Source organism: Carex rostrata, chromosome 3, assembly GCF_964058835.1.
Source record: "Carex rostrata chromosome 3, lpCarRost1.2, whole genome shotgun sequence".
NCBI classification, from domain to species: Eukaryota; Viridiplantae; Streptophyta; class Magnoliopsida; order Poales; family Cyperaceae; genus Carex; species Carex rostrata.
Window position 1 is genome coordinate 14,272,355 of NC_135920.1, and position 26,461 is coordinate 14,298,815.

General features: G+C 33.7%; 3 protein-coding genes across 3 annotated transcripts; all 3 read left to right on the forward strand.

Moving 5' to 3' along the window:
* The first annotated feature begins 3,863 nt into the window (after nucleotides 1-3,863).
* On the forward strand, nucleotides 3,864-4,439 carry LOC144551874 (ethylene-responsive transcription factor ERF105-like). Its single transcript, XM_078299971.1, has one exon. It carries the CDS (start codon nucleotides 3,864-3,866, stop codon nucleotides 4,437-4,439), a length of 576 nt encoding a protein of 191 aa, XP_078156097.1.
* Nucleotides 4,440-8,436: 3,997 nt separating this feature from the next.
* LOC144551875 (ethylene-responsive transcription factor 5-like) lies at nucleotides 8,437-9,018 on the forward strand. Its single transcript, XM_078299972.1, has one exon. The coding sequence runs from the start codon at nucleotides 8,437-8,439 to the stop codon at nucleotides 9,016-9,018; it is 582 nt and encodes a 193-aa protein (XP_078156098.1).
* Nucleotides 9,019-15,693: 6,675 nt separating this feature from the next.
* LOC144551686 (ethylene-responsive transcription factor 5-like) lies at nucleotides 15,694-16,655 on the forward strand. The gene has a single exon (XM_078299754.1). It carries the CDS (start codon nucleotides 15,812-15,814, stop codon nucleotides 16,391-16,393), a length of 582 nt encoding a protein of 193 aa, XP_078155880.1. The 5' UTR covers nucleotides 15,694-15,811; the 3' UTR covers nucleotides 16,394-16,655.
* The last annotated feature ends 9,806 nt before the right edge of the window (nucleotides 16,656-26,461 follow it).

Here is a 26,461-nt window from a genome sequence, read left to right on the forward strand (position 1 = left end):
GTTGGACCAGTGGATCGGTCAGTTAGACTGCTGATCTTTTAAATACTTATATATTATACGATATATGTACTATTGTAAATATAATCAGTTTTTATATAATGAAAATTCAAACATACACATTAACTAACGTGCTATAAAAATAAATTTATCGAAAATAACAAAGTAATTTTTTTAAGAAGAGAAAATAGAGCATTTCATTCTAAATTTGTTTGATAAGTTTACTAAAAACTAATAAGATATATGAATTTAGGATTTTAGTATCACGTTTTATAAAAATATATAAATATATTTAGAGAAGTTCAAATTTATATATAACCTTAAATAAGTTCATGTTTTTCAATAAAAAAATTTAGTGCCTTGAAGAACAAATCAAATAATATAAATAATAAAATTAATAATTATTATTTCAAGGTATATATATTATTATAAGAGATGAGCTACGGTGAGCCATGGAGTAAAACACATTTGTACTCCACGTCGTATTTTCATTTTGAAAGTCCAAACGATCGATCTGAACCGTTAGATGTGATCTCCATATTTAAATGTGTTTGGACACCAAATTTTATATTTTTTGAATTTTTTTTTTACTATTTATTAAGCAATTTTGAAAATTATTGTGTTGATGTGAACAGTAAAAATTTCTGGACCATCAGATCAGCGATTTTCAAAATTGCTTAATAAATAGTAAAAAAATTTCAAAAAATATAAAATTTGGTCTTCAAACACATTTAAATATGGAGATCATGTTTAGCGGTTCGGATCGGTCGTTTGAATTTTTAAAATAAAAATATAGTAACATGGAGCACCAACTCATTTTACTCCATGGCTCACCGTAGCCCATCGCTTATTATAATATGTATATGAATAATTACAGGGCCTTTGTACTTGATTAGGTCTTTATAATATTTAAAACATGAGTGTCCTATTAGAGATAAATATATATATATATATATGCCATTGACTATTTGAAAATTTACTCTCACATTTTCACACTTTTAGTCTTCAGAGCATGTGATTTATAGAGTCTTATGAACATGTGACCTAAAAAGTTACTCTCACACTTTTAGAGGGCATCTTTTTCATTGGATGCATGTGAAAAAATGTACAACAAGCATAAATTGTTTTTTTTTTAACAAATTGGTTCGCGGTTTTCAATAAAAATCGGTTAATTAAGCTAGTTTTTTCGGTTCAACTACATAAACGATCCAACAACATAACCAAACCGGATAGGTGATCGGTTCCGGTTTTTTTCAGTTAAACCGCCGGTCCGGTTCGGTTCTGATAACACTAATGTAAAGAGTTAAATTCAATTAATGTATGTTTTACAAATTATGTCAAATAAAGTAAGTAAAAGATTGCATACAACCAATATTAACAAGCTGAGTTATAACCTACATCAAATTGAGCCAGTTCATTGTCACCTAAGTATAGCTAACTACCCGTGATGAAGCAAGGTTTCCGACCTAAGTATTCAACAATTTTATTCATTGCTAATGCTATCATCTCTTGTTCAAAGCAAGAATATATTAAGATGTGCGTTGTTCAAACTTACAGTCAAAATATTATACATGTATACATCAATTAGAAATGCAAAATAATTAAATAAATGATGTTGATGTAATGCTACACCTTGCATATAGTTTAATAATATAAAAAAGTTGCGGCATCGTCATGTTAAAATTTTAATTTGGAGAGTTGTTAATAAATAAAACCTGATGGTGATAAGTTCACAAGAATTATGACAATAAAGTACTTGATACATATTTGTGGTCATTATTGTGACTATCCACCAAAATGGTGCATTTTAAAAATCGAAAATATGAACAAGCAAGACGAAATCAGTCAAAATGTCAAACTAACCATTTTCAAAGTCCACATAAATTTTACTTCCTTTGAGAATCTTTGACTTAACGGTGCCTTTTATTTTAAGATGCTATGTAGGTAGCATGATCAAGCATGCTTTCTGACTTCTGGTGGAATCCTTGTGCCACTATTAAGCACTATTGGCCCAACATTTTTAGTTAATTAGCATTTAAAAAGAAAATACAGATCAGTTGATTGAAACAGAGATATTATCTTAGCACTATCCAAAGAGAGTTTAACAAATTTTAAGAAGTATAAATTATGTAAATGATTCTTGAACTATACATCACTGATCATTTATCATTTATCATTTACATTTAGTCCTCAAACTTCCAAAAAAACATCATTTTAATCCTTAAGCTATCGCTCTTTATAATTTTGATTTTCAAAGTTCCGAAAACATTATTTTGATCTTCAAAATTTATAATTTGTATCTAGTTGGTTCTATGTTTAACATTTATTGTAAAATTACATTGCCATATATCGTAACATTATTTCTAGCATTAAGATTACTGCGGGTTAGTCGTCAAACAATATAAATATAATTATTCATGGCATCAAATATCAATTAAACTAATACTAATATTGTTGTTCGTTCCATGACAAATTAATTAAATATAATATTTACTAAGGTCTTCATTAATACCCATGCAGAATCACATGGATGCATGCCAATGTAGATTATCGCCTCGTTTTTTTATCAGTTATGATGGTAGGATTAATGTGTTATAAATTAAAAATATTAAAAGATTGAGTCTATGGTACTATGCATATTACGGGTTGTTACCGTGCTACGGCTCTATATTCGAGTTTTCAAATCCTAACGGTCGATCCGAACCGTTCATCTTGTTCTCCATATTAATATGTGTTTGGAGTCTAAATTTTACATTTTTTGAAATTTTTCTACTATTTTTTTAGATATTTAGAAAATCACTTGATCTGAAAATTCCGGACCATCCAAAAACAGTGATTTTCAATAAATCTAAAAAAATAGTAAAAAAATTTCAAAAAAATTTCAAAAAAATGTAAAATTTGGTCTCCAAACACATATTAATATGGAGAACAAGATGAACGGTTCGGATCGACCGTTAGGATTTGAAAACTCAAATATAGAGCCGTAGCACGGTGCCAAATCGTAATATGCATAGTACCATAGACTCACTCATATTAAAATACCAAAATAGTACATGGGTGAAACTTTAAGAACAAAAATAATTACCTTTGAAATTTAATCCTATGCGGAATTTCTTCAGCTAAGTTGCAGTTTGCCTTGCTTTGCCTAATAAAACCTGGAAAGTTCTGAAACTATGATTTGTAGATGAGAGAGCGGCATAAAAGCTTCAACGTGGATCGAATAGATAACTCCTTTCCGATTAGTGTTTCATCGGTCCCCCTGAAACCCAACGGATTCGAAATCCAACGGCAGGGGTGCACTGGGATCTCCTTCCATATATTATGTGGCTAGCATAATGAAAAAATTATCTCACAGATATTATAATGTGATTTTCATTCAGTTCAAATCTCTGAATAACACTCTGTCAGTGACCCGTCCTGCTTAGAAGTGCTAGTAGTCGTTACAGATAAACCTGACTTCATGCCGCTGTTTCGCAAGTTACAGCTGGACAGCCTCACCACAATTCATAAGTCCAATTCCAGACCTCCTTACATCTTCACATATTGCATCCCACGTTGTTATACTTATTACACATGTCCAACTACGAAATCATATCCTATAGAAAAAAATCAACACGAGGCATAAAATGTAAATAATCGTAGAAACAGAAGAGAGTAATCCTATTTCCAGTTATTTAATTCCATCAGCAAAGACCACCTGTGCTTCGTTCCTCTATCCAGGAACCCTCCTCGAAGACGAATTCATATCCTCTCCTTGAAGTGACGAAGTCCCGGTCTCTCTCCCTCTATTTATATTCGACCTCTCACTCTCTTTACCACTCAAGTCATAAATCTATCAATCAACAGCCACTGCACTTCTCTTTCTCATGGCCTCCTCATCTGACAGCCTCTCCTCTCTCGACCTTATCCGCTCTCACCTCTTTAGCGAATCCGAACAGCAATCATCCAACCTGATCCTTGAAACAACTCAAATCCTCGACGAATCGAGGAAGTACAGAGGTGTTAGACAGCGGCCCTGGGGTAAGTATGCGGCTGAGATCCGTGACCCGAACCGTCGCGGGTCTCGGGTCTGGCTTGGTACCTTCGACTCCGCTATTGAGGCGGCACGGGCCTATGACAAGGCTGCCTTCAAGCTTCGAGGATCCAAGGCTATTCTCAACTTCCCCAACGAAGCGGGATCCTTGTGCGGATTGAAATCCGAATCCAAATCGGGATCAGAGTGCCAGTTCCGGGTTATTCCTCCGATCCCTCTTCCTCCAAAGAGAAAGATAGAGATGGAGATTGGAACGGAGAGAAAGTTGAAGAAGGAGAAAACCGACGGTCAAGATTTGACGCCGCTCAGCTGGGAAGGGTTTGATTTGAAGGGGATTTTTACCCTCCCGCCTCTGTCGCCGATGTCACCGTACCCGAGTATGGGTCTGTCTCAGCTCACTGTTAGCTAATCGGGTCGGGTTCGTTAATTTCCGAACCCAGATACCAGGTGCTATACGTCCCCGGATCCATTTGATTCAGTGGGATTTGGACTCAAGCTGGGGCTGGGAAGGAAATTAATTAGTGCACTGTTGTTTGATTCCTTGGTTCTTTTATTTGTTGATCTGTTTGATACTTTGATATGCTCAACTGTAACTGCACTTGTGCAGGATGTATATAAGATTACAGTTATATATCAGATGCAATTTATGAAATCTCTCCTAGCCAATTCCATCATATATGCCTTTGTGTGTTTAAAAATTTAGTTTGGCATGCTTTTTTTCCGTGAGAAATAGATGAGATTGGACTAAGTTTTTTTTTAATTTTCAAATCCATTTTTATTTCTTTTTCAAACCTCTCTATATTTTCTTCTCAATCTTTTTCATATCAGTATAATTTTCTGAAAAAAAAAAACACAACTTCAAATTCAAACTTTATTTCAGCTCATTTTCGTACGTATTCATGATTATGAGTTCTCGCAAATTATATGATTTTTTTTTTTAACTTATAAAATCTCATTTCGTACAATCTCAAAAGATACGAACATGCCCTTAATCTTATACTGTTAATCATATTCGGATGACTAAAGATGGCATATTTGGATCACCCAAAGCAAATATCACATTTAAAGGATGGATGAGAACGATGATAGAGTAATGTAAAAGAAATGACTCTGTCATCTAAAAGAAATGAAATCAATTGATCTCATTTATTTTAAAAAAATTGTATTTTTATTTTATTTTTAATAAAAATTAAAAGCAAAATGATATGAGTAGTGTAAAATTGACATTCATTTGTAGTATGAAAATTTTGTATGATTGAACTCAGTTTAAATTTGTTCATCATATTTTGGAAGTCTGACTTCGCCTCTGATTGACAGCTGATACATACAATATCTTAGGAAGAAAGTAGTGTCGTAATGCAGGATTAACGGGTATGCGTGTGTTTAGGGCTCGTCTCGTCTCGAGGAGATGATTCGAAGGGGAATGAGAGTGTGAGGTCGGAATCAGGATGGTAGTTGTGAGATACTCGGACTCTAACCTGTATGATGTCTCATTGTCTCGTTTGGAGAAAAATGTTAGCTCCTACTAAGTCAACTGTTCACCTGAAATAGCCCTTTCCCATTCTGACACTCCGGGTTGTCAGAATGGTCAAGGGGGTTCGCATAGAAGCGATCACGCTCACATATTCGAGATGTAGTGTCCGTATACAGCACCGTGACATTTGCATAGAAAGCGGTGACTAAGTTGCACCTGTTTTGTATGGCTGCTAACAGTGGTGACCGTAAGCCAATCCTGGGCGGGGCTTTTTATGAGGTGTGGCCTTACGAGGCCGCTTATTTGCACAAGGGTGGCTCTCGGGCCTCGGCGGCCTCTTGGCCGAGACGTCGCGTCTCTTAGGCCGGATTTGGTAAATAGGTCCGATTTGTCTTTTAGTCTTGGGCCTTTTGTTTATTCTTGGAGTTGGTCTTGCCAAGAGTTTCCAACTCCAAACTATTTTTTTGGCCCAAGACTCGTTTTATAAGGACTTTGGGCACATGATCCTATCAACAGTGAATTCACTATTAGAGCTTGTACCACTTGTTGATCAGCAACCTAAATCAATGTGATTGAATCGACTGTAAATTGACATTATCAAATTAACAAGTATAACACGTATCTCTATTCTTATATTAAGCACGTGTAAGTCCTCATTCGCCAAAGACTGTGATTGAAAGATGAAATTTCATATTCAATATCAGCAATCCAATAAGATAGTCTATCTTTTTTTATTTTATGCATATTTTTGATGTTTTTTACATGTAGAAGTTTAAATTTATTTAGATATGTACTCGTCACACGTACTTGCTTTTCCATATGCCTTCTTTTGGTCGTAATTTATTTCTTTTTTAAAATATCATTTAAGGAATATTTGGATTAATTGATAATTAATTAGTAATGTTGTATTTTTTTTATTTTTTTATATCATATAAGGAATGTTATTTGTCAGTTAATGATCTTATTTAAGTAAACATAATTTTATTATCAATTTAAGTTATGCATATGCATACAGATCATAGAGTGATGAAGATTACCTTTATAACGATAACAATAGTCATAATATGACAACAACAAATAATCCAACTTATTTTGATAAAAATAATTTCCAGTTGTTTCTCCGTTAAAAAAAAAATACTAGTATGTACTACAAAAAAGAAAGCTTATAGGTGTATCATTAAAGAATGAGCGTTCATTTGTACGAGAATATGTTGGTCTATTTTTTTTATTGTTGAATAATTATTTTTTTATTGGTCAATTCTTTTTTTGAAAGTATGTTATTCTGTATGATTTTTTTTTCTTATAATATATTTCCGTGACAACTCACGAACTAACACTAGTTTAAGTGCATAAGAAAAATGAATATTGTATGTTCCATGCGTCCATATTCAGATATTTAGTAATAAATATGTGATCTATTAGTAATTTTTTTTAATTTATATGCTCATTCATATTTGTCACAAAATGATGGAATACGGATAATTTATAGTGCCTTGAAATGATTTATATTCGACATAAGCACCAAAACGTAATAAAAATGAAAGTAGCCTATTACAGTAGGAGCCTCCGGAGTTTGAGCTCATGAAGAAAGAGGGGCTATTTTTCAGTCTGGATGATTTCAATAGAATTTCATCCCTTGAGTCATCGTCTCTGCCTCTGTCTCCAGGATGATGACGGTATGGTACAGAGATGCTACATGATGTAGAGGCCAATGGTAGCGGGTCACAGATTCAGTCCGACTATGTAAGTGAATTAATTAGAAAAGCCCATCTTATTTACACTCCCGCCAGTCATTAAGGGTGACGAGGTCTGGGATACCGTAGTACATACGAGCAGAGAGGCTAAGGCTAAGGCCGTTACACCTGATTAGGGAAGCTGGTAGAACTAAAACATAATTAAACACAATTCATATTGAATTCAACATCTAAACATAATGCATAATACGTCAAATTATCAACAAATGTAGAATAAATTAAATTAACCTTCATTCAAACTTGTTTTTTTCTACTAAATCAATTATTCATTCAAAACTATATTACAGGCTATTAAGGAGAGATCACACAATCAAAATATTAAATTATAAACTAATTCAGAGAAGAAGAAAAACACGTTCAAGCTGTTGAAAACACGTGATAGCTGTTGGGAACCACCTTCTGTGAACATACACATATTATCCTGTAAATAAAAATACACATATTGTCCTGTAAACATACACATATTATCCTATATACATACATATTGTACTTGAAATTATGACAGTTGTGACAGTTGAAAACACGTCAGAACTAAACTAAAAAAAATACTTTTATACACAGAAATTTTCGGAGGACAGTCCCCGGAAACATTACCTTTTCTCTCTTTTTTTTTTCCTAAAAAAATATTGTCCTAGTTTTCCCCGTGCGATATCCATCAATTTTATGCGGTCAAAAAGTTATCACAACTTCGGCTTTCATGTGTGTTTTCCCGATTCAGTTAAACTCTCTCAGTAGCATATTCTGTCATTGACCCGCACTGTTTGGAAGTGTAAGTAGTCGTTACATATAAACCAAAGTTTACGCCGCTTTCAGTGTTAAAACTGTTAATTAACACAGGCACACACAGGCACACAGCAATTTACAGTCCCACCCCCACCACAATCGAGAAGTCAAATTCCGGACTTCCCTTGCACGTGTCCATCTCGGAAACTGATATCCCGTATAGAAAACCAACACAAGAAAAGTAAATAAGCGTAGAAACCTAAGATAACCATCATATTTCCGGTTATTTAACTTCATCACAAGGGTCAAAGGGACCCACCCGTGCTTCGTTCCTCAATCCAGGAACCCTCCTCGAAGACCCGGTCTCTTTTCATCTATTTATATGCGTCTGCTCACTCTCTCTAGCACTCAAAACAGGAATCTATCAATCAACAGCCCCTGCACTTCTCTTCCTCATGGCCTCCTCATCTGACAGCCTCTTCTCTCTCGACCTTATCCGCTCTCACCTCTTTAGCGAATCCGAACAGCAATCATCCAACCTGATCCTTGAAACAACTCAAATCCTCGACGAATCGAGGAAGTACAGGGGTGTTAGACAGCGGCCGTGGGGTAAGTATGCGGCTGAGATCCGTGACCCGAACCGTCGCGGGTCTCGGGTCTGGCTTGGTACCTTCGACTCCGCTATTGAGGCGGCACGAGCCTATGACAAGGCTGCCTTCAAGCTTCGAGGGTCCAAGGCTATACTCAACTTCCCCAACGAAGCGGGATCCTTGTCCGGATTGAAATCCGAATCCGAATCCGAATTGGGATCAGAGTGCCAGTTCCGGGTTATACCTCCGATCCCTCTTCCTCCAAAGAGAAAGATAGAAATGGAAATTGGAACGGAGAGGAAGTTGAAGAAGGAGAAAACCGACGGTCAAGATTTGACGCCGCTCAGCTGGGAAGGGTTTGATTTGAAGGGGATTTTTACCCTCCCGCCTCTGTCGCCGATGTCACCGTACCCGAGTATGGGTCTGTCTCAGCTCACTGTTAGCTAATCGGGTCGGGTTCGTTAATTTCCGAACCCAGATACCAGGTGCTATACGTCCCCGGATCCATTTGATTCAGTGGGATTTGGACTCAAGCTGGGGCTGGGAAGGAAATTAATTAGTGCACTGTTGTTTGATTCCTTGGTTCTTTTATTTGTTGATCTGTTTGATACTTTGATATGCTCAACTGTAGCTGCACTTATGCAGGATGTATATAAGATTACAGTTATATATCAGATGCAATTTATGAAATCTCTCCTAGCCAATTCCATCATATATGCCTTTGTGTGTTTAAAAATTTAGTTTGGCATGCTTTTTTTCCGTGAGAAACAGATGAGATTGGAAAATTTAAAGCAAAATGATGAGTAGTGTAAAATTGACATTCATTTTTAGTATGAAAAATTTGTATGATTGAACTTTGTTTACATTTGTTCATCATACTTTGGAAGTCTGACTCTGCCTCTGATTGACAACTGATACCAAGCTTCTAAATAGCTAGCTATAGCGCCGCTATAGCAGGTTTGGACCCAGAAAGCTAAGCTACGGGCTAAAACTGCACTAATCAAGCTACGACCGCTATAGCGGTCCGCTATGCTATATGGGTTATGATTTTGCAATTTTAATGGGCCATAATATCTAGATTGGTTTTTTTTTTTTTTTACTTTATTAAGTTATATCAATACAATGGAACATGTGCGGGCTATACCGCTATATCAATTAAATTTTGTATCATGCATTAATATATGGTAGTGGTATATTTTGAATATAAAATATATCGATAGTTTTTGAATTAGGGATATTTTGAATGACAATTTGAACTTTGTATTGGTTTAATATGAATATTAGAACTTCTGAATTAATTTGATATTTTTTTTCTTGATGAGACATTTTTACTATTAGTAGAAATATAAAATATATTTTTTTGAAATAAAAAAAACGCTAGTTATAATAGCTTTCGCTATAGCTCCGCTATTCGCTAAAACTTTTTTTTTGTCTCCCCGCTATACCGCTATAAACGCTATTTAGAAGCTTGGCTGATACATACAATGTCTTTTGACAGCTGATACATACAATGTCTTAGGAAGAAAGTAGTGCCGTAATGCGGGATTAACAAGTATGCGTGTGTTTAGGGCTTGTCTCGTCTCGAGGAGATGATTCGAAGTGGAATGAGAGTGTGAGGTCGGAATCGAAATGGTAGTTGTGAGATACTCGGACTCTAACCTGTATGATATCTCGCTTGGGGAAAAATGTCAGTCCCTACTAAGTGAATTGTTCACCATAAATAGCCCCTTCCCATTCTGACATTCCTGGTTGTCAGAATGGTCAAGGAAGTTCACATAGAAGTGATCACGCTCCCACAAGGAGCGATGACACTCGCATATTCGGGATGCAGTGTTCGCATACAGCACTGTGACATTTGCATAGAAAGCAGTGACTAAGTTGCACCCGCTTTGTATGGCTGCTAACAGTGGTGATCGTAAGCCGATCTTGGGCCGGGCTTTTTATGAGGTGTGGCCTTACGAGGCCGCTTATTTGCATGAGGGTGTTGGTCTTGCCAAGAGTTTCCAACTCCAAACTATTTTTTTGGCCCAAGACTCGTTTTATAAGGACTTTGGACACATGGTCCTATCAACAGTGAATTCACTATTAGAGCTTGTAGCACTTGTTGATCAGCAACCTAAATCAATGTGATTGAATCGACTGTAAATTGACATTATCAAATTAACAACTATAACACGTATCTCTATTCTTATATTAAGCACGTGAAAGTCCTCATTCGCCAAAGACTGTGATTTAAAGATGAAATTTCATATTCAATATCAGCAATCCAATAAGATAGTCTATCTTTTTTTTATTTTATGCATATTTTTGATGTTTTTTACATGTAGAAGTCTAAATTTATTTAGATATGTACTCGTCACACGTACTTGCTTTTCCATATGCCTTCTTTTGGTCGTAATTTATTTCTTTTTTAAAATATCATTTAAGGAATATTTGGATTAATTGATAATTAATTAGATGTTTTCATTTTTTTATTTTTTTATATCATATAAGGAATGTTATTTGTCAATTAATGATCTTATTTAAGTAAATATAATTTTATTATCAATTTAAGTTATGCATATGCATATAAATCATAGAGTGATGAAGATTACCTTTATAACGATAACAATAGTCATAATATGACACTAGAATGTATCATAGTGAAAATATTGTTTGAATTGAACTTTTAGAATAACGATGGAGGGATTGAACATTTGAGAGAGCACCAATTGCTATTCCGACTTTTTGTAAGAATAGTGGAACAGCGCTATTCTCGTTGTTCTGAATAGCAATTGAGTATGTTTGGATGGATTGAAACAACGCTATTTTCACTATTCTTAGTACATCCAAACATACCCAAGGGTCAATAATTGACCCTATTTTATTTTGGAAATTTTCAAAGTTTAAGAATACTGTAAACTTGAAGTAGCCAATGATGAATATTTAAAATTTGTTCATTCAACCTAGCTACTGAGTAAAACTATGACATCAACTTTGTTTAGATTATTCTTGCTTTGTTTCATTGATTCCATGTAAGGACATACTATCAATCCTTTGAAACGGTCAGTTGTAGGAAAATTGGATTAGGTCGAACTAGATGTAGCATAAAATAGTAGCAATAAATTAACAAATGACCATTATATATTTTAGTGATGAATTCTTACTTGCATTCAATGATAGGAGTCTAGATATTGGCCGAGCAATTTTTGCTTCAAGCAGCACGGCCAGTAGAGCTAAAATAGTGTTTCATATTTACTCGTGCGTAGAGTGGCAAAAATGGCACGACCAGCTCCGTTACAGTGTACAATTTAAGGCACAACAATCGTGTCGGTTACATATCGTGATTATTCGCGTGCTATGACTATTTTCTGAAAATTTAACACGACACGTCACGTTAAAGATCTAGTCACGACATGGTACGTGGTCACATGTAATTAGGACTGTTAGATTTTGATCGAATGGTGAATCTTGAATAAACTAATATAAATTATAATCAAATGGTCAAGTAAGTTACACGAGTCACGTTTGGTTACAGCATGTTTGGGCATGACGTGACCATTCACGTGCTGTGACCACCCTTTGACATTTTAGTTATAGCACGTCACAACACGGTATGCGACCAATGTCATATAACGTGTTAGTCACAACACAACACATCTTTTTCACTCTACTCGTGAGCTGCATGAAAAAGAAAACTGCTTTATCAATATCTTTACCCACTAATACGACCATTCCTTTGAACTTTAAATTAAATGACTGAGGTTTTATAAAGAGAGTGTTAATAAACTTCCTATTAATTTAATCTCACTCATTTATTTAACTAAGCAGAGCAGTAGCTATTCTGTTAGAAGAGAAATCGCTGCTGTAGGAACTAAGCGTTTTCTATTTGCAAAGTAATAATTTAACAAGAGAACATATCTTGTGTATGCTAGTAGGACTAAAATATTATAGTAATTTATAAAGCTTTATGGGAATAAAAAAAAAATTTAAGTTATTTGATTTGTTATAACGATATCTTTTTATTAATATAATTGTTAGTGGGCATTTAAAATTACTAATTTAAATATATATATATATATATATATATATATATATATAGAGTTAGGCTGGGGTGCTATGGATAGCATAGTGGCCTCTATGCTACGGCTCAATATTCGAGTTTTCAAAATCCAAATGGTCGATCCGAACCGTTCATCTTATTCTCCATATTAATATCTGCTTGGAGACCAAATTTTATAATTTTCTGAATTTTTTTACTATTTATTAAGCCACTTTTAAAATCGCTAATCCAACGGTTTTACTGTTTTGTGCAGCCACCATTGGATCAACAATTTTGTAAAATACTTAATAAATAATAAAGAAATTCAGAAAAATGTAAAATTTGGTCTCCAATCAGATATTAATATGGAGAATAAGATGAATGGTTCGGTTCGACCGTTTGGATTTTGAAAACTCCAATATTGAGCCGTAGCATAGAGGCCTCTATGCTATCCATAGCACCCCGGCCTAACTATATATATATATAGAGAGAGAGAGAGAGATGGGCTATGGTGCATTGCAATGCATAGGCCATGGTGTGCATTGGACCATAAATCACCGATTCAAAGTCCAAATGACCGATCCAAACCGTTCATCTTGTTCTCCATATTAATATGTGCTTGGAGACCAAATTTTATATTTTTTGGAATTTTTTTACTATTTATTAAGCCACTTTGAAAATCGTTGATCCAACGGTGGCTTCTGATTTTACTGTTCCAAACAGTCACCGTTGGATCAGCGATTTTCAAAGTGGCTTAATAAATAGTAAACAAATTCCAAAAAATATAAAATTTGGTCTCCAAGCACATATTAATATGGAGAACAAGATGAACGGTTTGGATCGGTCATTTGGACTTTGAATTGGTGATTTATGGTCCAATGCACACCATGGCCTATGCATTGCAATGCACCATAGCCCATCTCTCTCTCTCTCTCTCTCTCTCTCTATATATATATATATATATATAGAGTACGGCTAACACGCTTCCTCTAGCATATGGGCCGAAATGCTTCCGGTAGAAATTTGAAATTTCAAAATCCAAAAAGTCGATCTGAACCGTTCATCTCCTTCTCCATATTAATATCTGCTTGGAGACCAAATTTTATATTTTTCTGAAATTTTTTACTATTTATTAAGCCACTTTGAAAATCGCTGATCCAACGGTGGCTTAACCAAACAGTAAAACCATTGGATCAGCGATTTTCAAAGTGGCTTAATAAATAGTAAAAAATTTCAGAAAAATGTAAAATTTGGTCTCCAAGCAGATATTAATATGGAGAAGAAGATGAACGGTTCAGATCGACTTTTTGGATTTTGAAATTTTAAATTTCCACCGGAAGCATTTCGACCCATATGCTAGAGGAAGCGCGTTAGCCGTACTCTATATATATATATATAGAGAGAGAGAGAGAGAGAGTTAGGCTGGGGTGCTATGGATAGCATAGTGGCCTCTATGCTACGGCTCAATATTTGAATTTTCAAAATCCAAACGGTCGATCCGAACCGTTCATCTTATTCTCCATATTAATATCTGCTTGGAGACCAAATTTTACATTTTTCTGAATTTTTTTACTATTTATTAAGTATTTTACAAAAATTGTTGATCCAACGGTGGCTGCACAAAACAGTAAAACCGTTGGATTAGCGATTTTCAAAGTGGCTTAATAAATAGTAAAAAAATTCAGAAAATTATAAAATTTGGTCTCCAAGCAGATATTAATATGGAGAATAAGATGAACGGTTCGGATCGACCGTTTGGATTTTGAAAACTCGAATATTGAGCCGTAGCATAGAGGCCACTATGTTATCCATAGCACCCCAGCCTAACTCTATATATATATATATATATATATATATATATATCAAGAGAGAGAGATGGGCTACGGTGAGTTGCGAAGTAAAGCGACTATTTTACTTCATGCTCATATTTTACGATTTTAAAGTTCAAAAGGTCGATCCGAACCGTTCATCTTGTTTTGACCGCCTGACTTTATACTAAATTAATTCGAATGTTTAAAATTTTCACATGTAGACGCATCACTCGTAAGGTAGGCGGATTTCAACGGTTCGAATTTGTCATTTGAAACCAATTTGATGGATTTTGGAGTTAAGCTCACCAAACACTTTGATGAGCTTAAGAACACCCTAGTTCTACTCTTGATATACTATGTTTGATATTTTATGTTTGTTTTATTTATATTTGGTACTTTATGTTTTGTAGTATTTATATCTTATTTGTATATTTTTTTTGTCATAATTAACGTAACTCGCACTAATTTAAACTAAAACATAATTAAACACAATTCATATTGGATTCAACATCTAAACATAATGCATAATACGTCAAATTATCAACAAATGTAGAATAAATTAAATTAGCCTTCATTCGAGCTTGTTTTTTTCTACTAAATCAATTATTAAATTATCAACGAATTCAGAGAAGAAGAAAAAAAACCCCGGTTGTCGAAAATCTCAATGACCTGATTAAAAATTTCGACAATCTGGACATTTTTAAAAATCTTCAACTAAGTTGTAATTCTGTTTTTTAATTTTGGATATTAAAAAAAAATTGGGCAGATGAGCATCCCATATTCCCATAGTCTGAATTTTTTTTTTTCCCTAAAAAAATATAGTCCTAGTTTTCCCCGTGCGATATCCATCGATTTTATGCGGTCAAAAAGTTATGACAACTTCGGCTTTTATGTGTGTTTTCCCGATTCAGTTAAACTCTCTCAATAGCATATTCTGTCATTGACCCGCACTGTTTGGAAGTGTAAGTTGTCGTTACATATAAACCAAACTTTACGCCGCTTTCAGTGTTAAACTGTTAATTAACACAGGCACACAGCAAGTTACAGTCCCAGTCCCACCACAATGGAGAAGTGAAATTCCGGATTTCCCTTGCACCTTACTCACACACTACATACCACGTTGTCATAACCTATTACACGTGTCCATCTCGGAAACTGATATCCCGTATAGAAAACCAACACAAGTAAGAAAAAGTAAATAAGCGTAGAAACCTAAGATAACCATCCTATTTCCGGTTATTTAACTTCATCACAAGGGTCAAAGGGACCCACCCGTGCTTCGTTCCTCAATCCAGGAACCCTCCTCGAAGACCCGGTCTCTTTTCATCTATTTATATGCGTCTGCTCACTCTCTCTAGCACTCAAAACAGGAATCTATCAATCAACAGCCCCTGCACTTCTCTTTCTCATGGCCTCCTCATCTGACAGCCTCTCCTCTCTCGACCTTATCCGCTCTCACCTCTTTAGCGAATCCGAACAGCAATCATCCAACCTGATCCTTGAAACAACTCAAATCCTCGACGAATCGAGGAAGTACCGAGGTGTTAGACAGCGGCCGTGGGGTAAGTATGCGGCTGAGATCCGTGACCCGAACCGTCGCGGGTCTCGGGTCTGGCTTGGTACCTTCGACTCCGCTATTGAGGCGGCACGAGCCTATGACAAGGCTGCCTTCAAGCTTCGAGGGTCCAAGGCTATACTCAACTTCCCCAACGAAGCGGGATCCTTGTCCGGATTGAAATCCGAATCCGAATCCGAATCGGGATCAGAGTGCCAGTTCCGGGTTATACCTCCGATCCCTCTTCCTCCAAAGAGAAAGATAGAGATGGAAATTGGAACGGAGAGGAAGTTGAAGAAGGAGAAAACCGACGGTCAAGATTTGACGCCGCTCAGCTGGGAAGGATTTGATTTGAAGGGGATTTTTACCCTCCCGCCTCTGTCACCGATGTCACCGCACCCGAGTATGGGTCTGTCTCAGCTCACAGTTAGTTAGTCGGGTCGGGTTCGTTAATTTCCGAACCCAGATACCAGGTGCTATACGTCCCCGGATCCATTTGATTCAGTGGGATTTGGACTCAAGCTGGTGCTGGGAAGGAAATTAATTGGTGTACTGTTGTTTGATTCCTTGGTTCTTTCATTTGTTGATCTGTTTAATATGCTTGGCTGTAAATGATTGCTATTACGCATGATGTATATGAAATTACAGCTATGTATTAGATGCAAGTTGATGAAATCTTTCCTAGCCAATTCCTTCACATGTCTTTGTGTGTTCCAAATTCAATTTATTAGCTTAAGAAGCAAACCAAGTCTCATTCATGTTTCGTGCTTGTAGTCCACTCTATGACAGAGAAAATGAGATATCGTTTTGGAAAACTGATCCCTCTCATATCCTAAGAAATATTATTTAGTTGTTAATGGCCTTTTAAACTTTCAACAAACTGCAAGAATATTATCAACTATAAAATGTCCGAAGCCATTTGGAACATTACTGTCCAAATGACTTGTTACCCGTCTGATTAAGTTTACTTTTTCGTTACTTTGAGATCGTAAATGGGCCCCGTTTAGACTTACAAGGAAACAATTTATCCTTCAATATTTCATTATTTGTTGTATATCTGGAAACTTCCTGTGCCATCTCTCCCACTTGTGCGTGAGAACAAAACAAGAAAAGAGAGAAGTAAAATCTAATATTACAAAATTTTCAACGCATCTTCGAAACTCGGTACTCCATTTTTATTCGCATCGAGAATTCTAGGCTTTCTATATTCAACAGGAGCTAGAAAAGTTTTTGAAAGAATTCAAAAGTTAATTTTTTTAGCGATTACAAATTTACAATCTTCATGCATGTTCATAACCTTTCTGCTTAACACACAATAAATTCAATAGCATCTCAAATTCACTGATGTGACCACTTCAGATTTATTGAAATTAATTAATTAATTAATATTTTTGTTCTAAAATTCTTTTATTATAATCCTACCAAGCATGGGTATAATTTGAAATTAACTAAATATTTTGGGTATTAATAAAAATTTCGGTTTTTAATGTTTTATATAACTAGATATGGATCACTAAAAAAGAATGCCCCGCTTGATGGATGGATTAAATCTATAAAATCTCTGGGTTCGAATATAAAATGGATTTGTTAAATCAGACATCTCTTATTCCCAAGATTAGGTTTAGAGCCGTGATTATGTTGTCTTGCGTAGGCAATAATTAAGTATCCCCAAATACAAATGGATTCACTTCTAAGTGAATAAGGGTCAATAATTGACCCTATTTTATTTTGGAAATTTTCATAGTTTAAGAATACTGTAAACTTGAAGTAGCCAATGATGAATATTTAAAATTTGTTCATTCAACCTAGCTACTGAGTAAAACTATGACATCAACTTTGTTTAAATTATTCTTGCTTTGTTTCATTGATTCCATGTAAGGACATACTATCAATCCTTTGAAACGGTCAGTTGTAGGAAAATTGGATTAGGTCGAACTAGATGTAGCATAAAATAGTAGCAATAAATTAACAAATGACCATTATATATTTTAGTGATGAATTCTTACTTGCATTCAACGAAAGGAGTCTAGATATTGGCCGAGCAATTTTTGCTTCAAGCAGCACGGCCAGTAGAGATAAAATAGAGTGGCAAAAATGGCACGATCAGCTCCGTTACAGTGTACAATTTAAGGCACAACAATTGTGTCGGTTACATACCGTGATTATTCGCGTGCTATGACTATTTTCTGAAAATTTAACACGACACGTCACGTTAAAGATCTAGTCACGACACGGTACGTGGTCACATGAGTCACATGTAATTATGACTGTTCGATTTTGATCGAATGGTGAATCTTGAATAAACTAACTTAAATTATAATCAAATGGTCAAGTTAGTTACACGAGTCGCGTTTGGTCACAGCATGTTTGGACATGATGTGATCATTCGCATGCTGTGACCACCATTTGACATTTTAGTTATGACACATCACAGCACGGTATGCGACCAAAGTCATAACGTGTTAATCACAACAGAACACGTCTTTTTCACTCTACTCGTGCACTGCATGAAAAAGAAAACTGCTTTGTCAATATCTTTACCCACTAATACGACCATTACTTTGAACTTTAAATTAAATGACTGAGGTTTTATAAAGAGAGTGTTAATGAACTTCCTATTAATTTAATCTCACTCATTTGTTTAACTAAGCAGAGCAGTAACTATTCTGTTAGAAGAGAAATCGCTGCTGTCGGAACTAAGCGTTTTCTATTTGCAAAGTTATAATTTAACAAGATAACATATCTTGTGTATACAAGTAGGACTAAAATATTATAGTAATTTATAAAGTTTTATGGGAATAAAAAAATAAAAATAAAAGTTATTTGATTTGTTATAATTATATTTTTTTATTAATATAATTGTTAGTGGGCATTTAAAATTACTAATTTAAAAAAAAAAACCAATATATGTTTATGTTTTCTGAGTATATATTCGTTAAAATGATGCGTGAGAAAGGACTTCCTAAGGATGCGTGCTTGGAAGCGATACCATTTCAATTTTTTGTTATAAAAAATATATAAATTTCATTTAAGATTTTGCGCTAACAATTTTATTTGCGTTCCCAACCTGAACGGGCTAACTTTTTTTAATCGTGATTTTGATGTGACGTAGAATGGTTGGACGCACGCCTAAAATTAATATTTATGGAAGCAACTCTTTTGAACATATCATCGTGGAAACAACTAAGAAAAAGATGATCTATTATCGTTAAATAAGAAAAAAAAAAAATGAGTGGAATTGAAAAATTGAGAATAGTGAAATTGAGTTTGAATTTTTGTAGTCGAATCTATATTTTTTGCATTTTGGTCCCTCATTTATTCCTCTATAAGTTAATTCTCTATTATATAGAAAAAGTGAATTAGCTTTTTTCAAGAGATAGATTTAGCTCGTTTATCTATGTTATTTTATTATTTCACTATTTCACTCTTCTACCATTAACCGAACACAACCAGATAGTGAGAAATTGAAGCCTATTCCAAATTTCATTTTTCCTCACTATTCTTCTCTTCCAATGATTTGTCTAACTAACTTTTTTTTATTTTTTATCGTGATTTAGCCTTTGTCTATTATATATCTCATTTCATAACTGAAATTTGTTTGGAATCATAAATAGAACAAGAAATTTTAGACTGAAGAGCTCAAACGTTAAATACATTGCGAAAGTAAAATTTAAATCCAATTCTCTACAACTATAAAGTTGAATTCTAACTACTAAATTTCAAACACGCATTTAACATTTTATTTAAAGTTGAACATATTAAATTCAAATAATAATTTAATTAAATTATAATATACACAACCATAAAAAAATGATTAAGTATTTTTTTGCTAAAACTATAGATCTATCTTTGTTTAAGCTCAAGCAAGTTATTAAACTCATCAAAATCTTTAAGGCCCTGTTCGGCTGCACAGTGGGAATGTGAATAGGAACGGGAATAGAAAAAAATTGAACTAAAATTTACTGTTCACGTGGGAAAAAAAAAATTCAGTCTGAGTAAATTTTCTTTTTCCCACGTGAACAGTATTTTCGGAATTACATCTGAATAGGCCCTAATGTGCTTCAATCTAAAATGTATAGTATTGAATGCAAAATCCAAAATGTATACATCTCCCATTAGTCCGGAGTAAACTATGAAGAAGATAAGACTAAAATAATAATAATAAAAAAAAAAGATAAGACAAATTATTAAGCGTTGAATTATTTTTCAATGTAGTCCAAAAGTATGATGCATGTGACGTGTATCAGATGATGACCAAGTATAACATTTAATAAAATAATAATAAACGGACCGCTCTTTTAATTTATTCATGATTTAAAAAGTTTGAATTATTCTTTGGATAAGTGAGTCCACTTCCATCAGCATTAATTCATTCGCTCTCTCATTTTATTTTCATGAAGTAGTTGGAGGTAGTTCTAGAATAATTACTCTCTTATTTTATTTTTTTAGACTCAATTATGCGTGCACGCAGTTTCATACTCACCAGATTTTTCATATTTTTTGTTTGTTTATTAATTCATTCATACTAAGAAATGACGCTTATGCAGTTTCATACACACACACACCAAAATCACATCCTCTCCAATACCTAATAAGAAAATCTTTTACAATTACTAGAACTGAACCGTTCTTTTTAATTTGGCACAAATTCCAAAGTCCAATAATACTGTCTCCTATGGTGATCCGAATTCCAAACAGGTTGAGATTTAATCTCAAACAATAAAGTGAGGGTAATCCTCTTCTAATTTTGTTTATGATTAGTTCGAATCAACAATATTACTAAAACATGGACATACAATTTTTTTAAAAAACTGTGTCAGCAACTTGCAATCTAAAATTTACTCTCTTTTTATCTAAATATTTTTCACAATTTTTTAAATAGGTAGAAAATTTCATGACCCAAAAATTCCAGACCGTTTAAAAGTAGTAATTTTATATCTATTTAAAAAGGTGTAATTTAAAAAAAAAATGTAAATTTTAGTTTGTAAGTACATTTTCACATGATTATGTCCAACAATTCAAATCGACTATTTAGATTTTGAAAAACAAAATTATTAATTCGTAATATAGACCGATATGAGTGAGTTATGCATAGAGCTGTAAATGAATTGAGTTTGAGCGAGTTACTCCTAACTCGTACTTAGCTCATTTAATAAATGTGCGAGTTAACTCAAGTTGGAATGGTAATAACGAGCTGTAGAGCCAACTCGAATTCAGCTCTTTATCAACTCGAGTTGACTCGCAACTCGTTTATAGCTCGTTTAATCAGTCAAATTCTAAAGTATTGTTATACACTAGTATGTGTTTACCTATACACAAACAATTGAAATGATCTAGTAATAATTTATCTAAATACAAACAATCTAACACATAGATAATAGGTTAACTCAAAGCAAAACAATAACTTAGAATCTAACAATTTTTCATACAACAACTTAGTACATAAGCACTAGCAAACTCATGTTATGTAACTTGAGTTATAAATGAGCGAGTTAGGCTATGCTCAAACTTAGCTCATTTATTAAACGAGTTAGCCAACTCGAGTTAAAGCTGACTTGAGTTGTAAATAAGCGAGTTCAAGCAATTTTGTACAACCCCTAATTATGCATATTACATGATTTAATTCATATATTTTTCTTTTTTTTTGGAAAGAACTTGCTCTACATCTGTTTCTCTCGCCGGAGACTTTCTTTCATAGCATGTCATTCAATTTAGACTATTTAGTAGAATTTATTTTTAATGAAAGCAAATTTAACCTATTTAAAATTTATTAAACTAGTCTTTCATGTTATAAAATACTCTCAGCCAAACCGAATTCGCTTCGAAGACTATTTCAAATATAGGGGAATCTGTATCGTGATTTGTGTCATATTAAAACATTTTTTTTTTTTTTTTTTAATGTTAGAACTTATAACCCACACAAAGAGGCCTGGAATGTGGATGGCATTATTTTAGTGACCAAATTGGAAATGACCTTTGAATAAATTTGACCCCACGGTAGGAATATCTGTTTCAAATTTCAACATACCAACTATATGAAAATGATAGATTTATGTTTACACAATATATCCATGACTATCAATGAACAAATTGTGTGAACTACCAACTATTATATATGATGCATGCGAACAAACTATTCAAATTTCTTTAGAGGTTGGGAGTAATACTATTTTTAAAAAACACATGTTTGTTCAGATTCGTTATACCAATAATTAGCATTAAACTTGGTCTACTCAAAATTTAGGAAGTTATTATTATAAGATATTGGAGTAAATGAAAATAGATACAATATTTATTCTAACTAGAAAATAATAAATTTATATTTACAATACATATCCAACATATAAATGACTATCAATGAGCAAATTAAAAATAGGAGAATCTCAAGGTTATAGATGTTAATAAAGTCCTCTTTTTTAATTTTGAATTTTCAGATTTTTCTCACTTTGTATCTAATAATTGCTATTTTGTTATTTTTTTATATTTTTTCAGAGATAGCTTTTGCATGTTGGTATGTCTATGTATAGTTCTGATAAAAAAAATTAGTACAGCGGCTAATGGAGTTTTTTATGAAGAGGCATTGTCTATCCTCTCCTTTTATACCTCATCTGAGTAGATGAAGCACATGAAAAAAAAAATGTACAAGGATGCAAACAATCTTTTTTCGGATCTACAAAAGTAAAACCGTCACACTTTTTTTATTGTTCATGCGAATTATCTACAATATTAACAAGAACAACTGAATAAGTACAAATAATTTTTATTCAATAAATGTAATGAGGTTTTTCAAAAGATTTTATTGATATCTTTTTTTTTTCTTTTTCCTTTTTCTAAATGGATGATGTCGTCTTGATCAAATAAAAAAATACTATTGTTTTTTATAATAATGTTATTTGAGAAAATATAAAGGTTTTGTTATAATGTTTATTGTTTAATTAAGTTTGTTGTTTTTAAAAATATTATTTGTTTTTGTAATTATTGATGCATTAATCTAAGAAACTTGTGGTAGTAAGATAAAGACTGACAGTGGGACCCGTCCCTTCTAAAGTAAATCAAAATTTTTAAAAGCCCACCTCAAATCCCAAAAGAAAATAGAAGGAAAGAAAAGGCCAGGCCCAAATCAATTTATTCATATGTGAGATCATAAAGTTAATTCAAAGAGTTTAGTTACAATAACAGAAAATTGAGGCAAGTTTCTTGTCCGGATACCAGACCGGAATGAACTTTTTTTTATGTCAAATTTCTTCCCTTTTCATAAAATGGAAATAAAAGATGATTGATCATAGATCGATTTATAAACCTCATTACTTCATCTAAACAAAATAATTTCCTAATACACACATCTAGAGGTGTTGTAAATACTTTTTCCTTTTTTCATATAATCGTTTTGTGGGTACCAAACCCATTAATCTTCAAAACAAAAACAAAACAAAATAATTTCAAAAGTAGAATAAAAATAAAAAAAATAAAAGAAGTAACCGAGAATCAGGAGTGTTCATCGGTTCGATTCAGTTGAAATCGAACCACACTAGGCAAACCAAAGCTATAATTCAGTTTCAAAAATAGAACTGAACCGAACCGATATAGCATTGCAACTAAACCGAACCGAACCAAAGTTTTATTTCGGTTTGTTCGGTTCAAACCAAAATTAGTTTTTTTTTTATTTAAAGCAATTGGTTTATAATAAACCAAAGTATATTAATAAATAAACCAAAGTATTAAGAAATAATTAGGGATATTAAGAAATAAACCGAACTATGTAAAACAATTAATTAAGAAATAAATCGGGGTATTAAGAAATAAACCGGGGTGGCCTGGACCAAATTCATAATATATAAAAGTTCAGTCAGTTCAGTTATTTCGGTTTTGAAAATTTTCAAACTGAACCAAACCGAAGTTATAATTCAGTTTTAAAAAACAAACCGAACCAAACTATTAAACCAACTAAGCCTACAACTCAGACAATGCCTTCTCTTATAGTAGTTGCAAACAATCACGTAAATTATGATGGAGGTATCTCATCAATCTCAAGTCTCAACTCCAACCCGTTCAGTTAAAACGGCTAATAGATCCGGTTTAGGCGAAGACCCGCTAATTGAAATGATCATACAACAATTGTTGATTAAGCCACGGTGTCAAGTGGGATGATGTTGGTGAGATTTTTTGTAACTCAACTTTTTTTAATATTTTTTTACTCTGAAATTGTAAAGACTAATGCATGATTTTTCTCCATATAATTTTAATTTCATTGGAGCGATTTAATTTGAATCAATTCTGGAGAGAAAAAAAAATCATTTGATTAACAAAGAGAAAGAAGAAAAGTGGGTTGTTTTCTTTTCTTTGCTTAACGGAGAGAGAGCTAACGGCCGTTAGCATTAATTGCAGCAGGTACACCTAACTTGCAAATCGGACCCGTATAGCCAAACCTAATAAGGCCGAAACACGTGTCTGAATTGCAAAGTGTCTGCGCACATCTTGATGAAAGTTTAAATTTGAAATCTGACGGTTATTGGATGGAGAGACTGACAATATTAGGCTAGAAAATTAATATTAAGAGGAATTGAAATCTGGACCGGCATTATATATAGAAACTTGATATAGTGCAAACCTTAAAATTGGGCTTTTATGTATTAGACAAATTGGGAATTCAATTGGGCCGAATTTGAAATGAAATATAAATTGAAGGCACAAGTTTTATAAATTGAAATCAAATTGGTTCCTTTGATACGCCTGAAGAACAGTGAACCTGGCTTGGTTTCAATTTTAGTGTAGTAATATTTGAGAATTATAGGAAAGGAAATTGACACTTGTGTCCTATGAAAGATTCAAACTTGGTAGAAGTAATCAGAGGGGCAGTTTTATGGAATATTTGGTCGGAAAGGAGGGGTGGAAATGCAAAATGTTTATGAAGCATAGGTATTAGGTACACTAATTATTTCTGTTACACATTTTTGGACAGGGAATAAAAAAAATATGAAACTTGTATGTTGGTGTTGGTGTTGCCCTCTGAATTCTGATGCAAAGGTCATATCAGGAAATTCTCTTATCATTAATTCATTATTATGGAGGGGGGCATACAGGGTACAATCCCTATGCTTGGGCACGCACGGGACCATTTCTACCACTGAAGAGTAGGCTGGATGAAAACTTGTTACTTTTACAGGGTTGTTTTTGCAAAACTTTGTTTTCTGTCAGGTTTCTTAGCTGTGTTTTGCACTTTTGCAGTGTATCAACTATTTTCTGGTATTAGAGAAACAAATTTCATTCCTTTCCTAAGACGTTCTAACAAAATTAGTTTTTTTTTTTTTTTTTTTTTTTTTTTTTTTTTTTGTGTGTGTACGAAATCATAAAGAATATTTACATCCAGCTAGGGAAACAAATTTAGCTGCAATTATGATTTAACCTAAATGCATTTACTTTGTACATTAATTCGGACAGAGAAACTTGTACTATATATTGATCAAATGAAATTCTGAAGTCCGTCCTTTGAATCACGATTTATGCGTGAACAAACAAACATAGATCTGAAAAATTTTCTGACTGTTCGACTGCCTTTTGAGAAAAAGAAAGAAAGAAAGAAAGATGAAGGCACGAGGGGAGATGAAAAAAGGATGTGAAGACGACGAAAAGAGGTGATCAGGTCATGAGTCAAGGGCACAATAGCACATGGTTTCTTAGTTAATGCACTCAGTCTTATAGCTGTAGCTCATGGAAACTTCGTCAAATTTTGTTTTTTTGCGATTGCCTTTTTCTATTTTCAAACATGGCATGTATCATGTATGTATGTGCAGCCCAAACTTTCCCCGTTATGTTGAATATAATGAGATCTGAGTCGTCACTTTTAATCTAACACAAATCTCAAGACGGACTTCTATATCTAAATAGGCACCGAATTTTACATTTTCTGTAATAAAATATTTTCGAGTATAAATTATTCGGTCTGACTTTCTCTCCAATATAAAATATTTTACATTTACAATTCATGCTGGAGGAGTCCCTGCTTATCGATCCAATAAAAATGTTAAAACAATATATTGATAACAATGCATTAAATGCATGCACCACCTTCTCTCACGATCCCAGCTGCCACGTGGAAACACGAATTCTCAATTCTCTGTGAAAACCCTATTCTCAGAATAAAACTGAAAATGGAATCCGATGCGATGTGATGCTAATGCTGAACTTTGTTAATTAGATTGAGATCCCAAGGGGGTCGGTCAAATCCGGTTTTTACAAAAGCAGCGCACGCACTTCTACTTTTTCACGACAAAAAGTAATAGAGAAAATTAGATTCATGTCACCTCAAAACTTTAAATTTAGAAATGTCTCATCTCAAAATTTTGATTTTGTTAAATGCCACTTCAAATCTTACTTATTAAGATTCATGACACCATTACCAAATTATAATATATTTCTAATTAAAAATAAACATAATTTGTTGTATTTTGAGTGGTATTTTCATATATTCCACAAATATCCTCACCCTTTCATTTCTACACTCTT